The sequence below is a fragment of the Syngnathus acus genome, chromosome 20 (genome assembly GCF_901709675.1).
Source record: "Syngnathus acus chromosome 20, fSynAcu1.2, whole genome shotgun sequence".
NCBI lineage: Eukaryota > Metazoa > Chordata > Actinopteri > Syngnathiformes > Syngnathidae > Syngnathus > Syngnathus acus.
Window position 1 is genome coordinate 5,824,243 of NC_051104.1, and position 17,887 is coordinate 5,842,129.

The 17,887-nt window shown below is 40.1% G+C and overlaps 1 protein-coding gene across 1 annotated transcript; it reads left to right on the forward strand.

The window, feature by feature from the left end:
* The first annotated feature begins 600 nt into the window (after nucleotides 1-600).
* On the forward strand, nucleotides 601-17,747 carry reck (reversion-inducing-cysteine-rich protein with kazal motifs). Its single transcript, XM_037279507.1, has 21 exons — nucleotides 601-785; nucleotides 6,539-6,597; nucleotides 7,730-7,804; nucleotides 8,136-8,172; nucleotides 8,308-8,393; nucleotides 8,469-8,516; nucleotides 8,624-8,657; nucleotides 8,797-8,994; nucleotides 9,313-9,577; nucleotides 10,143-10,316; nucleotides 10,494-10,706; nucleotides 10,930-11,066; nucleotides 11,165-11,308; nucleotides 11,449-11,637; nucleotides 12,281-12,403; nucleotides 13,568-13,739; nucleotides 14,340-14,529; nucleotides 14,782-14,992; nucleotides 15,110-15,183; nucleotides 15,344-15,499; nucleotides 15,566-17,747. Exons 1-21 carry the CDS (start codon nucleotides 713-715, stop codon nucleotides 15,779-15,781), a joined length of 2,874 nt encoding a protein of 957 aa, XP_037135402.1. The 5' UTR covers nucleotides 601-712; the 3' UTR covers nucleotides 15,782-17,747.
* The last annotated feature ends 140 nt before the right edge of the window (nucleotides 17,748-17,887 follow it).

Sequence of the window (17,887 nt, forward strand, 5' to 3'; positions counted from 1 at the left end):
TTCATTGGACACAGATTTCCCTGCTGCTAAATTCTCCGTGCAACAAAAAGCCCCTGGGCTCAGCCGACACGGGTTTTAAGGGGGACAATGAAGCGACACACTAGGAAAGCCAATGCCCCCCCACCCCACCAAACTTTCCCTGTCAAATATTGTGTTCCATTCATTCCACGATCATGTAATTGCGATTTCCTGAAGGTTTATTTGCTCAGATTAGAGCATTAGATTTGTGACTAACTAAAAAAAGACTGCGACTAACAATTACTTCAGTAATTGATGACTCAGTGTGTTTCACCATGCATTTCAATCTTATAGCCTACTTTATTTTAAGAGCTAACGGAAATATTGCATCTTAAAATTGTCCAAAAATATATAACTGTATTGCATATTATTGTTTTTATATTATTTTTGAGAACCTGACGTGCTAGAGAAAAACAAGGGCAGATTTTTGGGTTTTTTATTTATTTATTCATATATTTTTCTAAGTTTAACTTTAATTGGGTGAATTACTATATTAATATGTCTTCATGTGTGAAAAACGGGGTGGCCCAAACTGATTCCACCCTTCTGCGCATGTCATCGAGGGAGAGAGGAGGGGGGGGGCATTGACTGAGAAGGAGAGTGAGCGAAGAGAAAGAGAGCTTCATGGACCATGTCACAGTTTCAGTCTTCTCCATATCTTCTCGTCCACGATGCACTTTAGGATTGCAATAAGATGCGTGTGTGTTTGCAGATAATCGGCTTCCTCTTCGCCGCAAACTTTTACCTCCAGCCGCTCCAAGCTCAGGGTGAGTCTTGTTTAAAATGTTTCTCTATGACTTCTCCTCAAGACGACCAAAGTCAGTTGTCAAGTTATTCCCATTCTCCGCCTATTTCCTGACATTCACTAGAGGGGGGAAAAAGATGTTTACAGCTCGAGTGTTAACTTCTTTTTCCAAAGTTTGTTGTTGTGGATTTAGTGACAGCTGACATCCCGTTGGCCCGATCGGTATGTCCTCTATTAACTATTTACAATCCAATTTATTCTCCGAGTATGAATTATTGTGACTGAATTGCATATTTTATTTAATAGAATAGCAGATTTTCTGCTTTAAAGTTATAAGCGTGTTTTAAGTACTCTACTTCTCGGGAGACTTGTGTTTGAATAACGGAACCGTTTAAATAGCTGATGCTGGATTATGGCGCGACATTGGAAGAATTCACGTCATCATTTTTGCAGTTTTACCTCCAAAACTTGGCGTTAAATGTTATTTGAAGAATTGCAAACAATTCTACCCTGCACATAAAGTACGCCGTTTTGATTTCAAACAGAATAATTCCTCATTATCTATAGTGCAACACTAAAATACAGTAGCATAATAGGCGCAAGTGTTCATAAAAAAATAGTCAGATTTTATTCCCAAAAAGTTTTTATTTAATATAATTGGAAATTATAACATTATACACAGACTGAATATCAACACTCTGTGTAAAATATAAATAAAATGTGGCAATATTTTTACTCAAACAGTTCTAAATGATTAAATGCACATTTTTCTCCTAGGTCCAAGGGGTCAAAGGCATAGTATATAACATTATGCACAGTTTGTACATATAATTCAGTGATTTTCATGTACGAGTGGCACTCATACCACATTTTGGGATTCACATGACTGAACTATTGCATTATGTTGACAAGTGAAGAAAGTGAAATAAGCCTTCATAACTATTTAGTGGAAAAAAAAAAGAATTAAATTCTGCAACTGTTCATTCCAAAAACTTCCTATTGTAATTTATTCTGATATCAACAAAAAAAAAAGATGTACTTGACTATTATTCTGTCCTTTTAAGTTAATTAGGTTAATTCTCTGGTACTTGTCAAGACAGACAAACACTGAGATGTGTATTGAGGCTTTAAATTGAACCTAATTCATTGCAATGGCTGGGTCAGCTTTGGTCTGACATTGTTTCTTGTTATCGCATTCGGAACCATTTTGGAAGGTGAGCTCCTAAACACCTTTTTGTGTTGCCAGTCTATTTGAATACGGGTCCAAATTGCATGCTTTACTTTTTAAGGGTCTCATCTACATTATTACAACATGTAGGTCTTTGAAGTGCAAGTCCACATGGGTTAAGGATGTGGATTTGCTCTGGCTATTACTTTGAATCGCTCTCATTTTTTTTCATTCACACATCTGCCCCAAACATGAAAGTAACACAGCTCTCAGATCCTCATTTGGGGTGCACATTGTCTACCATATAGAAAGGCCTGAAAATAGTAACAGAAGGTCTCGAAAAGGTACAGCTAACATCGCCATATGGTTACGTGATCAACAATATCGCCAGTCTTCCTCATTTGACGTCAGAATTCCTGGCATTTTTGTCTCGATTGTGTTTGGTGAAACGTCTTCTCCGTCATGTCTTTCATGTTGTGATTTTGTTGTGGAGGCAAGCCGTGATAGAATGCATCTGGAACCAATTTGACTCCTCAAAGCAGAAGGGGTGGAGAAGGAGGTGGAAAAAAGGGGGGGAAGGAGAGTTGTGAACGGCTGCTCTTTTTCTTTCCGTGTCCACTGTAATCAAGAATGGGCTCCTATCCCGCAAACAAAATGATACTTTTTGGAACATTAGATTAAAGTGGACTTGAGCTTCTTGGCCGTCTTTCACTTTAGTGATTGTTGAATTGAGTATGAAATGTTGTTTTTGCGCAACAGGGTGACCTCGTGGTTAGCACGTCTGCTTCCCAGGCGAGAGGTTCCAATCTCTGCTCGTGCCCCTCCTGTGACCAGTTTGCATGTTCTCTCTGTTGCTTTTCTTTGTCGACTGGAGCTTGTGAATTTCAGTGTGCAGTTGTTTATTCCAACCTAATGTCGACAAGCGGTCCTGAAAATAGACGGATGTTGTTTTTGTCTGACATTGCCAAGTGAAAGTTAAATATATGGTACTTTATATATATTACAGGAACATGTAGAGGATAGAAAAAAATAAATATTTTTTCAAAAAGATGTACAAGACGAATGTAATGCACAACTGATGCTACGCATGCTAAAACTAAAATGAATGTGAAAGGAAAATTGTGGGACTCAAAAAAAGAAATAAATGTAATATCTGCTCAATTAACCGAGAGGGAATTATTTACAAAAATGCAATATTTGTAGTGTTTGCATGTGTGAGAGAATTTTGGATTCCATCTTAACTGACAATCACCGTTTTTTTAAAAGAAAAAATGCAGGCTGGTCATTAATAGGTCAACTTCTGTTTGGACCACAAAAATGGGAAATTGTCTTCGGGTTGCCACTGTTGGCTTTGAATGAGTAATTATTGAACAAAGGAAATGCCCATCTGTGCAAATGCAATAGTAATAATATCAAGGAGAGAATAAACATTCACATTTGGCTTGTCTTGATTATGACGGAGAGAAATACTACTTTGGAACGCTGACAAGTGTTGGAAGTATCTTGTGCTTATTTCCTGTTAACCTTCTGTTTTCATATTATATTATCTCAGCATCTTCAAACAGCTGTTGTCATCAAAAACAGATTTTTTTTTTTTCTATTGATCTTTAACCATTGACAGCTGGTACGGACTCGACTAGTTGTTACTCACGAGGTCCAGATCCAATAGAACCACTGGCGATACTGGATGTAAAATTCAGTTCTTATTTTTATTTTAAAATGTCAACACTGACAGTTCACTTGGTAATATTTTGTATGGTCAATTTGAAGCTCCATGTTTGCAATACTGATGTAATGCTGTGGTATGAATGGGCTGTGGTCAGAGGATGACTCTTATTCATGGTGGTGTGATATGTGGCACATCAATCTTGACACTGGATGCCTGTCGTTACAGTAAACACAAAACTTGATTCCATTCCATGCTCTCCTCAGCTCTTCTTTTCCCTAACTCCTTCCCAAACCTGCTAATACACCTTGCTCGTCGAAATAATCGATTGATGCTCTGCTGATTAGAATATGTGAAGAAAAAAATTAGCAGATGCCTAAAGAAATCAAACATCTATTTCAACTTCCAAACTCTGTCGACCAGATAATACCCAGCTCCTTATGGCCATTCATAATTAATCAATTCACAGGAAGTGACCTTGGACCCCATCCATTAAAATCTCTCCCCCCCGAGAGTCTGCTGCGGATCTTAGGAATGCAGGAAACTGAATGTTAGGATAGCTTCTCTGGTGCTGCTGGCGGTATTGTGTGAAACGTGTATGTTTGTGGGAATGGGTTAATTCGTTTAGGAACTACCCTGAGAACAACCAGAGCAAACAAAAACATTGATGCGTTCCGAAGGAAATTGAAGCTTCATTCGCAAACCTGCTCCGAAGCTGCACGGCGTTTTTTTTTAATGACTCCAACAAGAAAAGCATTGTGTGAAAATTGGCCGCATTTATGACTAGTCGTCAATTCAAGTTACGAGAAGATCGATTATATTAATGTGACTCCCATGGTGATGTTGAAAGACATGGTTGATTTACAGCTTGTTTTCCCTTGTGAGTGAAATCTTTTGTCATTGTTGTTTTGGGCCCATCACCCCCCACCCCATGCAGATTTGTTTTTCACTCACACTCACCCCTAAATATACACACTCAGATAACCCACAGTGAGCGAGTGATTTGTATAAACCCCACAGTTGGACCACATGTTTCCCCTGCAGAGATGTCAGAGCTCATGCTGGTATCACTTTTAATCTGTGATTAAGATGTTAGGTAGGTATTAAAGCATCTGACGACGGGTCGGCAAAAATCCACTTTTTTTTTTCTTTTCTATGAACAGTGGGATTACAGTGTGAGGTCGGACACAAGCACTGGCTTTCATTGCGCAATGAATGTAACGTAATGTAAAGTGTGGCTGAAGGGGAGGACTTGTTCTTAGTACGCCGAAGCAAAATGGGGCCAGCGCTCATTAGCAGCAAGCGAGAGGCCTCATATTTGACGTGACTGAATGGCCTCTACCATCCCTCATAGATGTTATTTGCTATTGTTCGAGCAAGCAGTTATGTACTCTCAGTTGTGGTATCAAAAATATTTTTTTGTTTCAGAAACATCGCCAATATAATACAAAAGCCAAGGTCAGTGAAAGAGCAGAAGTTGTTCAGCTCTAAAAAAAAATGTGCTGAGTAACCGAATTCTTTACAGTATCATAAAAGTTTTGCACGACAGAGATGTAACAAATGATGCCGTTGAATATTTTCAGAATGAGAGTCTACAAAAAAAGATACTTAGCAGCAACTTAAAAATATACTAGGCTAGTTCGAACCTTAAATTTGGAATATTTGTAGTATATAAAATTGTATATAAGTATATATAATATATATATGGATATAAATAAAAAATATATGTATATAATTTACATTAAATCTAAGTGAAAGTATAATTTAGTGTAATATACAGACAAGAGACTATTTTGACATATGCTTCTTCCGTTCATTCTATTTCCTTTCAAATTTCTTCTTTCCTTTCCTTGATTCCTTCCTTCCCTTCTGACCGACCTTATTGTCTTTCTTTTCCTTCCTTGTACGTATACTCATTTCTTTTGTAATTGTCCACCCAAGCGGTAACTATATAGTCTATCGGTTTGAACTAGAAATTAAAAAAAAAAAACTTTAGCCGAATAATGCAATCGTTTCACTTTTCCTAATTTGATTTTGAACACTATATCCCCAACTCTGGACCATATTTTTATTGTCCAATAGCTGCAAGCGTCTTTCAAGCCAATCCTTAAAGAGTCCTGTTAGAACACATACTGTGCTCCTTTGCTTTAAATCACACACCGTACACCCAAATCACATACAGTGGTCGTCTGCTCTTCCTTAAAGCATCAAAGACGACCGGACCTGCTGACGGAGTCCAGAATCCCTCGTGTCAAGCAGCTGAGGACACACCAACATTATTTCCCCCCCGCTTTCCAATACACATAAACCGAGCCACAAGTGTGCTTATCCATGACACACTGATAAGTGGCTGTGATGGTTTCCGTCAATGTCTTGCCTGTCTCAATTTCTTTTATGTCTTTTAATGCTTGCCAGAATTGGTCATTTTAAATGAGAAGGTGACTGGAACTGGGAAATAAAACACCTTATTGTCTGTGATCAAGTTTGGAGATTGTGAGGAAAGTTTCACCTGCAACTGAACAAGAGCAGCTAAACGTCCAACATCACGACTGCGTTAAAAGTGTTTGGCCGCATCGAGCAGGCTGGAGAAGTTTGCCAAGACATTTACTGGAACCCTGGGCCGTGCTGTGGTTTGGACCTCACTTGCCACAAAACACACCCTTTCTTGCTTCTGTGTGTTTGTTTATGGATGACAACAGCTGCAACGGGCGTTACGGCAAAAACAAGCCGTCAAGTATAACAGCAAACAATAATAATATGAGGAAAAAAATCATCGTATTTAATGCAAATAAATCTAGGTCCGATTAATCGATGGAATAATCAATAGAATAATCCTAAATTTCTAATTTGAGCCTTGATGAAAAAGTCAAGGAAACCTGACTGTAAACTCCAGTGATGCTGTCCAAATTCTCAGATTGTAAATCTGTGTGTTTGTTTGCAGATCCCTCCTGTTGCCACCATGCTGCTGAGTTCTCCCCTTGTAAAGAAGCTTGTGATCAGGTATGAATTTACACACACATGCACACACACACACACACACACACACACACACACACACACACACACACACACACACACACACACACACACACACACACACTAATCCATTCCTCAGCCCGTCTGTTGGCCCATGAAAAGAGGCTTTTGAACGGGAAGGGGTGGTGAGTTGTTGTTTTTTTTTTCGAGTGTGTGTGTGTTTTTACGCTTTGAAGTACAGCGTAAAAGTTCTCGCTCACCCTGCTTCAATTAGGAGCAGGTGACACAATGTCCCATTCTGAATCCACCACCGTGGCCTCCTTAACAAAACAGGACATGATGAAATGAAATTTTTTTTCTTCTTCCAACAACCAGCAAACAGGCCAAGTCTAATTCATGCTCTTGAAGTGGAAGCGTTGAGGAGGGGATGCATGTTTTTGGAAACGGCACAAAAGGGAAAAGAAATAGATGAGGATCAAAAAGATGGAGGATGAAGGACGATGGACTTTACACAAGTGGAGTCACCTCGCAATGTTCGGAAGAGTTGGAGTGGCGATTGGTGTGTTCTCGGGCGGGATTTTTTGTGCTAGGCATCAGACTTGATTGTTTTGGACTGAAACAAAAACCTTCTGATGCTAGCCTTTGATGCCATGTTGCATTATCATCTACATTTGTTTTGTTTTTCCTTAGACACGCACTGTGCGCTGAAATTGGCTCTACCGAATTGCGGTTCAACTAATTTTGCTTTTTTGCTACAAAGAGTCAGACATACTTTGCTATATTTTCAACACATGATGATCACATTGCCATCCTCCAGGTTTATTTTCCTCCCATTTATTTCTAGCACCACAGGCAGTGTTTGTTTTTCATGTCGTTTCTAATCACTACTTTTCTTGGAAAGGAACTAACTTAAGCCCAATATGATGCACATGTGTGAAACTTACATCATTCTTGGCAGTGCTTGCGTTCTTCCAGTGTATATGTCGCACAACACCTAAAATGGTGACGTGCGTATGTGTGCCGTTGTGAATTTATCTAGCAGTTACAGCAAAAGCGATCCTGGATTGGATACTCAAAGTAAATCTGAGCCGTAGTTAAATCAAATTTGAAAACAATTTGAAGGAAGTGTATTTTTGTGACTCTTCTTTTCCTGCAGCTCGCCACTATAAAGAGTGAGTCTCGTTTGAAACATCTCCTGCAGAGGTTGCCAAGTTACTGTCCAGAGTCAATGGTAAGTAAAACCAATTGATTTTTGGGATGAAAGACATGTTCACTGCAGAAATAAAACCAATAAGGTAAGCAGAGCTGCAGCATTAGCGCAAATTAGTTTACATTTAGCATTTAACCAGAACGTGATTGATGACGGTGGACAGGAAGGGTGGTAATGGAGGTTATGACTCAAGGAAAAAGAATGATTCTTAAGTCTGTTTATACAAGGACTCATGGCCCCGTTGCACGACGACATGTCATAACACATCAGACGTCCTTCAACATCTTAAAGCTAGTATTTCACACTGTTAAAGCATTACAACATTAATATTTCTTATTTGTATTTTCTGTAGAATGAGCTCTGGGTTTGCATCAACTCTACACTTCCAGGTAAGATATTTCATTTTTTTTTAATTAAATGTATTTTTAATTTTAATAGAGTATGGGCAGTTTTAGAATGGCTAACTGCTTCTCATTAAAATGAGAAAATATTTCATCTTTCGAAACGGTTTGATTTGTTTTTAGGAGTATCAAGGAAGTCAGACAGTTGGGTAGGGCTGGGTTGCTGTGAGCTCGCTATCTCATCTGAGTGCCGCAGGGAATGCAGACAGGTATGTAGGATTGTAAATAAATCGTGTCTAAACTTTATTTTGCGGATATAATGTCATCCTGTTTTCTCTTTACAGGCATCATCCAAAAATGACCTAACTAAAGTGTGCAAAAAAGTCACAGAGGTTAGGGGAATTTATAATCCAGCTAGTTGTTTTCTTAACTTCCCCAGAATTTTTCTTATCTATATAGCTGTTAATGCACTTTCTTAACAGCATTTTTTATGTTGCAGAATCCTCTACACAGCTGTATCACCAAAAATGAAAGTAAGTCACCAATGTTGACTACTAACAAAAGACCCACATTATTAATTACACATAACATTCACCATTGAAACATAATTGCAGCTTTGTTAAGTACTTTCTTATGACTGTTATAAAAATATGTTTGCCTGTGGTCTTCTAGTGGGCTCCACATGTTGCAGCTATGCGGGGCGTCACACCACATGTAGAGAATACTGTCAGGCCATCTTCAGGACGGACTCAACCCCCACCGTGTCTCAAATCAATGCCGTCAAAGAGTACTGTCAAAGCCACAGTGCTCAGCTGCTCGGCTGCGTCAGCAATTTCACCAAGTCCTACCCCATTCGAAGCCCTATAGACAGTAAGTCAACACCATCTGACTCACATGACTTCATCTAGTCAAGTCAAGTCAAGTGACTTGACATGACTTCATCTAAAAAAAGATTTGTTGTATGTTCCCAATGAAAAAAAAAAAAATCGTGAAATACCCAAAGGTCAATTATCTGGTACCTGGAGGAGGTCCAAGCATATTTCATGTGGGGCAGTGCCCCAACAATCCATTGCGTAGCTCCACCAGTGACTTCACCCTAATGGAATTTCCACCTTATTGTGTAATTTCAGAATACATTAGGAAATAGATATGACCCGATTATTTCATCTTTAATCCCCTCACCTCCAGGTCTGTACTGCTGCGACCGAGCAGAGGCTCCCCACTGCCAAGTGGCTTGCCGGCGGATCCTCCATACCTTGAGCACAGAGCATGAGATCATGGAGGGCTTGATCGACGAGTGCGATTCCCAGCCTCTCCCCCAAGATCCCATGTGGCAGTGCTTTCTGGGAAGTGCCCATCCCCCATCCCCGACTGAAAAAGAAGTCCCACATCCTGCCAAAATGGACTGTGCCAAACTGCACTGCTGCTCCAAAGCCAACACCTCACTCTGCAGGTACTGCCACAAACGATACTCTTTATTTAACCTTGAATTGTAACTAAAGTACGTTTCAAACAAGTGGACAAGAAACTCTTTGGCCAGGAAAACAAATATAATATTATTTGTAAGTTAAGTGTCGATTTGTTGCAGTATATCATCCAAAACCCTGTTGTGCATTCTTCCCCATTTGGTTCTTTGTTCTGCTTCGTCTTGTGCTTTGCTTAATGTTTACCAGACTCTGTCGCATGATTCCAACAGTAGTAACGGCAGGCAGTTAATGGCTAACAAACAAACAAGCCGTCTGTGCTTGGGTGGGCAAGGCTATTGCCTAAAGGTTTTTGGTCCAAAAATAGAGACATCGGTATCTTGATATTGCACGAGGGTGCACGACTGTTACGTCATACAAGCACAGCTTCGGTGGGTTTGCCGTCCTTGGTGTAAACCACGCATTTGCGATCATTGTTGGTCCAAACTGGGAGGAAAAACAATCAGTCGAGATAATCGGACAACCGATAATCCGAGGCGGTGAATGATAATGTATCATTTGCTTATTTTAATTGACATCTCTTTGCTCTGACAGGGACATGTGTCAAGAAATTAGCACAAATTGGGGCAGCCAGACATGGCAAGACTTTGACCAGCTGTGTGAGTACAACCCAGGGGAGACGGAGCTGATCAACTGCCTGGCCGATGTCAGAGAGCCCTGCCAGTTAGGCTGCAAGGATCTCTCCTACTGCACCAACTTCAACAATAGGTCAGACTCACAAAAACTCACCTAATCTTCATACAAATACACAAACCCTTGCTGAAGATAAACAAAGCTTGATGGAACACACCCAAACTTTCTAAATCCAAACGACTTCTGCTTTGAAGCATCAATTAGCTGACTCTGTTGAGACCGGCGGACGCCTCCTATTATCTCTTTCCGCAGGCCGACAGAGCTGTTTCGCAGCTGTAACATGCAGTCAGACCAGGGAGCTATGAGTGATATCAAGCTGTGGTCCAATGGAACAATCAAGATGCCTTTTATGAACATTCCCGTGCTAGACATCAGGAAGTGTCTGCCGGATATGTGGAAGGCGGTTGCTTGCTCTCTGCAGATCAAACCCTGTCATAGCAAGTCCAGAGGGAGCGTCATATGCAAGTAAGTCTAGTCTAGTAGGTCTCAGAGATCTTTCTATTCAACCATTCTTACCTTAGGAACAAAAGAATATTTGATTCAACAATCTTCATATTGTGCAAGCGGGACAGTATATTTTCAAATCAGAAGTCTGTTGACTCCAATAAGGAGACACATTTTGTTTTTAAAAAAGAGTCTCTGTATTCTTATGTGTCGTTGACGCTTAAATAAGATTGATTGGTTTTAGGTCCGATTGTGTAGAAATCCTGACCCAGTGTGGGGACAGAAAACGTTTCCACGAGGGACAAACTCCTGAGAGGATATGTGAACTTCTGTCGCCCATCGATGACCCTGAACGCTGCATTCCCCTCCGCAGATACCTCAGTGAGTGACAATTTTACAGTACAGGAGAAAAAGCTATCGAGGGTCAACTTGACTATAAATTGTGTGGCGTGATTCTGAATGTTTATTTTCTCCATCAGCCCCAAGTTCTCTTGGAAACAGTGTTGTCGAAGAGGTCATCCATCCATGCAACCCTAACCCTTGCCCGAGCAACCACTTATGTCAGGTCAACAGGAAGGGTTGCCTTGATGACCTCAACTGTCAACCATTTCTCTGCGTGCCAGGTAGGACCACATCCGAACAGAGGTATCCAGATCCAGAAACTGGAAGTCTGGTTCTGCCCTTGTGGCTAAAGCCAAACTGTGGCTTTCTCGACCTGGATTTTAGATACCTCTGATTCTGAATATAGTTTGTCCGTTTTCAGGATGCAAACTCGGCGAAGCTTCAGACTTTCTCGTGCACCAGGACGCTCGCTTACAAGTGCCGACTCGCAACGGTCCGGCCGGATGTTATGAGGTCTGCACTTGTGGTACCAGCGGGCGCCTGGAGAACTGCGTGGAGATGCCTTGTGTGGACACCAACAAGGCTTGCATTGCCGGAGGACAGAAGATGAGTGAGTACCGTTGAATAATCGTTCGTGGGGGGTTCTCTTTTAAACATCAAGGAGTTAATCGGAATACTTTTTACGTCAAATTGCCTGTGGGAGATAATGTCACAAGAAGTGTCTGTATGAAATTTTGGAGACGCTGCTCCAAACCACAAAAAGAACTTCCTCGGTAATTCCAAGCATACTTTTAAGGAGGAATAACCGATATGTTGCTGGGAATTGAGAGAAATTACGGGTAGGGTTTTATTGTATGCTCTTAAAATAACACACTGTGATCCTCACACTGTCATGGTTTTTAGAGCAGCAGGTCTGCGGCACGTTTGTGGTTCCCGTTTTTTTCCAATTTAGGTATTGTGTGCCAGCCATTGTTTTGGTTGAAATTAAAGTCGTTTGCTTTCCTTGTCTCTTGTATCTGAGGTCACTTTTATGTCTAATCGTTAACCGGCATGTTCAACGAGTAACCTTGAGGGGGAATTAAAGATCGAATTTGTACGTCACACAATTTGAATCATCCAAGTAAAAAGTAGCCTTCCCATTCTTAATTCATGTTTATTTTGACTCATTCCATTGTAGCGACGTCATGTACTCTTCAATTGTGTGTTGCGTGATGCGTGTTTGTGTGTGTCTGTGTGGTTTGTGTCTTCGCCAGATCACGGGGTATCTTATAGGCTAGACTGTGACACCTGCTACTGCTTTGCTGGCCACCCCATCTGCTCTGACAGAGAATGTCTCAACATTGAAAGCTCAGATGACGACCGTCTACATTATACTGGTCTGTCTTGCTTGTATGAGAGCTTTTCCGGATTTTTAATCATACACAATGTTCTACATCTCTCTGTCATCATCATTTTTCAATATTGGTTTGTTAAGGGTTTAATGGGAATTATATTAAAGCTGTTGTATACCAAGAGTTTTATTGGGGCAGCAGAGGTTTAACAGAGGTTTAAATATTTATGAGAGGTTCTCTGCGAAGTTTGTTTGTTCACTGCTTCCTCAGGTTTACAACAGATACTCGGATATAAACATAGAGAATATGTTTGGTTCTCCTGTCCAAAGTACTAACTCAAGATTTCGATCAGGTCTTCCTCATGTTTCTCAGTTCACTATAGTCTACATAAGGTAGTCTTCATTACAAATTGTCACTCACTACTTCCGGTACAACAGATAAAAAAAATCGCGAGATCATCAAGACAAGAAGTTGAAAAGAGAGGTCAAATCCAGGTCCAGAAGTTAGCTAACTAAGCAGGTTTTTACTTTCTGGATTTGGATTTGACACGTCTGACTAAAAAGCTATGCCAACATGCTGCTTCTTGGCCAACGTGCCAAATGTGAAATTGATATTCAGTGATTATCACATTAAAGGACACTTCATTATCAAGTCACATACCTGGTCGATGGACAGTATCGATGTCGATATTCTGTCCGAGCCCTGCTAAAAAAACAAAATGTTCTCATCTGCAAAAAATGTGTTTGCCTTCTGTCCATCATCCTGTAGTGGTCAATGGTAATCCCTCATTCTGTAAATACACTTGCATCTGGGAAAACAAACCAAGCTTGGCTTGAAAAGATCTATTCAGACAGCTATGATAACATTTTGCCCATGCATAAATTTAGCATACGGCTAACCTCAACAAACTTTCCTAGACTTATCCGTTCTTGCTGTGTGAGATCTAACATATGGATTCTTCAATTTACAGCCAACTACTTATACAAGCGGTGGTACTAATTAAAGTTAGCGATACTAATGTTACGTAATGTTTTGGGAATACGGGAAGGAAAAACCAAGGCCAGAGCCGAGAATCGAAACGTCTGAATTGTCAAGACCATATGCGCTCACGTACTGTCTAATTGAAATAGATAATCTGATAATAGCATTTCCCCAATCTAGTTAGATCCAGTCAAGGCTAACTGACTTCTTGCCTCTGTCTTTGCTCAGGTCTTCCATGCAACTGTCCAGACCACTTCATCCCAGTGTGCGCTAGCAACGGCCGCACGTATCCAAGTGCCTGTGTGGCTCGCTGTATCGGTTTCACGGACGGTCAGTTTGTGTATGGCCAGTGCCGTTTCACTAATCCCTGCGCCAGTAAACCCTGCCAGCGAAACCAGAGGTTGGTACAGCTGCTGTCTATTCCCAGCTAAAAAGCAGCCACTCATGACAGTGACAAATAGATTTAACCTCACAAACCTATTATTACGACATCTATGGCATTACCCGCTTCTACTTTTTGAATTTCATAAGTTCAAATGTCCGCTCAAAGCTGAGGATTTTCAGTTGAAGCATCAATGTGGTCTGGAAAACATTCTTCATAAAAATTCACTACCCTCATGCCGGTTTACCACTTTCATTCACACCCCATGATGTCTCTGATCCCTTTCAAAAAAAAAAAATCCCTAAAGTCTTTTTCCTGGCACACCGATCAAAGGAACATGCATGCAGTCATCACTGCATGATTGAATGGATTGGATTGAAGAAAGTCACAAACATGCACATACGCTAGCATGCACTGCTCTAAACAGTTTGACTTTGAGTGTACACACTAGACACGCGAAAACATTTTTTTGTTTGATCATGAATTATTTGCTGTTTTCTTTGGTTGCGTAACATGCTTTATTTGCATGTTACGTGAAGCAACCAGCTATTTGTTTGTCTCACTATTTCTCTGCATGAATCCTGGAATTCCTAAAAACGATTCAAACTGTATTTGTAGGTGCAACCCGAAATATCAAGTTTGCCTGAGCGACTTGTCGGACTGCCCGCAATACGAATGCGTCGGCCGGCAGTTGGCCTGTGACAAGAACAGCGTGGAGCCTGTCTGCGATACTGACGGTGTCATTCATGCCAGTCTGTGTCAGCTACAGCAAGTTGGGAAAACTCTTGCCTATATGGGCCACTGTCAGGTGAGAGAAGAACCACAGACATCCTTCTAAGAAACACGATCATTTCAAGACATCTTGAGATTGAGGCCTCAAACTAAACTAATTAACCACAACAAGTCGTCCAGGTCTTGACGGCGCAGAGCAGCCCCAGTGACAATAAAACTGATTATTATCTTAGCAAACTCTGTAAGCATCTTTTCTATTTGATATAATTAGGTCGTCGTACGTAATGTTTTGGTCACCAGCGAGTTCATTCGAGGTATTTGTTTTTAGGACTCCTGCAAGAGCCGGGAACAAGTTTGCGGCCACAACGGCGAGACCTATAATACGGTGTGTGAGGCCTACTCAGACCGGGTGGCCCTGGACTATAAGGGACATTGTCAAGCTGTGGGGGTCGCGTCTGGCTCGGCAGCTGAGTCTGCCTGCAGTCTTATTTCCTGTCCACGTCTTTCACCTCCGGGCTGCCAGCCTGTCACACCCCCAGGTGAGTCATTCGGCTCACTCATAGAACTTTAAAATGGCTGAATCTATATTTGTTTATATTAACTGCTATAAAAGAAGGATTTTTGTGTGGTGAAGGCATCATAACATCCTTTTTCAGGAGCCTGCTGCCCAATCTGTGCCAGTATGCTGCAGGTCCTCTGGAATAAAGAACAAATGAACACATTCTCTAAGGTTTGGATACAAGCACGGTTCTGCTGCTTTATGATCCTCCGTACCGTACTTTTCCTCCACCTTGTGGAATCTACTAGTACTGTATTATTGTTCCATTATTTCTAAGTTTGCATAAGTCGAATGTTCCGAGTGTTGTTTGACCTCATACTTGTTTTTACAGCTAAATAAGAACCAGCCGGTGTCAGTGCACGACGTCCTTCAAATCCTACGACTTCACGTGTCCGTCCCACAGTGTGATGTCTTTGGCTACCTCAGTATTTATCACGAGCTTGTGATCCTCATTGCTCCTGTGGATCAGTCTCCAACGCCTCTGCAGGTAACACATAAACGTATTCACCGCTACGGTACAAAAATAAGATCAAATCAAATGCATATTTTCCAGATTGAAGCCTGCAGTAAAGAAGCCGAGAAGATCGATTCCCTTATCAACTACGCTAGTCCAACACTCGTCTCCCACGTTCCCCTCTCTGCTCTCGTTGCCTCTGAGACCAAGACATCTTCCGTCAATTCCTCAGGGGAAGCTCGATTTTCGCCTCTGAACCCCGTCCTGTGCTTTTTCTTGAGTCTCTTTATGGCCTTGAGTCCCCAACTGCTGTAAATACTCCCTTCCCTCCTGTTATAATTTGCCATCTTTGCAGAAGGAAGCCACGGCGGCACCTTCGGACAATCACAGTAATTGACTCGCCAGCGTGTAAAACAATCAAGGTGGAAAAGCTATTAATTTGAAAAGCTTTGTACATACAGTATTATGAGTGACTCACTTTATTTCCCTACACTATGGTGTGAATAGGTGAGCTTGTGATTACAATGTTCGTAAAGTCACCTCTCGTGGCATCTTGGTGCCAAAGAATTATGTTGGAATGTGTGGAGATTTGTTGGCTCTGTCTAATAGAAAAGTAGTGCTTTGACACGGACTTTGTGTGCGTATGTTTATGAAGCATCTGGCTTCGAATGAACAGTGTTAAATCCCAGCAGCAAGCTCTTCTCTGACATTAATTTGGTCAGACTTGTATTAGCCATTCGGGTCTATGTAAGCCTTTTTGCGTGTGTACTCTTTAATGCTCATACACACGTTAGACTGTTTGTTGTTGTTACGTCCGGATTTTGTTGTGCCAGCAATCAATCAAAATGTGCATTGATTAGCATTTGAATCCCTTAGCAGTTCACCATAGTTTCACAAAATATTTACTACAATTTTTTCTTGTAAATTGGACCATAGTTGCATCACTACAACTTTGCACATTCCTTCGATCACGTAAAGTTTCAGGTTTCAATTTTGATGTATTCAGTATTAGATTTCGACTTTTCGAATTTTCTTTGGGGCTATGAAGGTTTGCGACATACATGACACTAATGGGCTATGGAATAAAAAAAAAAGTATGATGTCGTCCTTATGTCCTAGGCAAATCTGATTTGGAATCACAGATGACATAATACAGTCTGATTTCCTGGTGAATTATATTTTCTCTATTTTGTCCTTAATGTGGGATCCTTCCTGATGCCCCCCTTTCTTTTTTTGTATAAGGCCAGTCGCTCTTAAGTTTCAAGTATTAAAAGGGAATTCACCTATTTACAGTATAAAGTCGAAGCCATCTAATAACAAGACAATCAGCTTCTTGCTACCTATACTCCTCTTGGGGTAGAGAAGACTTGCACTGTATGCCTTGCATAATAGTGTCTTATGAAGTATTATCACTAATGCAATATCTTTTTTTTTTTTGTTAAGAAAGTTCTCTATATTTGATAAGTATCTGAAAATGTTTAAAATATCTATCATGTGTGCCGTGTTTTGAAATAAATAGATGTTATTTTTGTGCATGATGATGGTAAGGAAGTGATTTTTAATTTCTTTGTGTTGTGTTTATTTGTATTATCTAACTACCTGTACAGCACGCACGTCCCAGACTTTACCAGTATTACTGTGCGATGCGGATTAGTTCAGGGTACAAAGGAGAATTAGAGTCACAATGAGGAGAAGAAAGCAAAATTATTGTTAAAACAAAATAAAATGTATGAGAAGAAAGCTAGGAGAATTTTGTCATATTTTAAAATAAAGTTGTAAACTTATGGGAATAAAACCATAATTGTTTAGAATGAATGTAAAAAATTCTCATTTTACAACTTTAATCTTCTAATATTAAGATTTGACACATTATTTTGACTTTAATGTTTAAATATTTCCAATTCTCACAGTTGTATAAATGATTTTTTTATATATTCCTTCATAACAGGGAAATCTCACCTGACTCGTACACGTATTATTGTATGTATGTATGTATGTATGTCTTTTTTTTTTTTTAATGGCGTGTGTTATAACTGAATGTTTTTGTTTGTTCATGTCAATATTGATTCCTTTAAAAATATAATGTTTGTATATGCATTGATTCCCTTACAACAAAGGGATGGATCTAAAAGTCTTTCCACATTTGACGTGACTTTTCAAGACTGAAAGACTAAAATTGTTGCAAATAAGATGTGAAGACTGAAATGGATATAATGTGGCAGAACAGCATGGCTCTGTCTAAAATTGAAAACAAAATAAAGATGAGGAAAAATTGATGGTCCGGTTTGTTTTTATTATTTTGCATTTTTTCCATGCATTTCAAATGGACATTATTTTATTGTCGGTTTGTTTGATATTTACCAGATAAATACAAGTTTGCTGTTGAGAAAATAATAATTTACAAGCTATAAAGTAATACTG

Coding starts and splice junctions, on each gene's coding strand:
- reck (XM_037279507.1), top strand. CDS start 713: ATGCGTGTGTGTTTGCAGATAATCGGCTTCCTCTTCGCCGCAAACTTT. Junction 11,638..12,280: donor TGCCGGAGGACAGAAGATGA/GTGAGTACCGTT, acceptor TGTCTTCGCCAG/ATCACGGGGTATCTTATAGG. Junction 15,184..15,343: donor AAATGAACACATTCTCTAAG/GTTTGGATACAA, acceptor TTGTTTTTACAG/CTAAATAAGAACCAGCCGGT.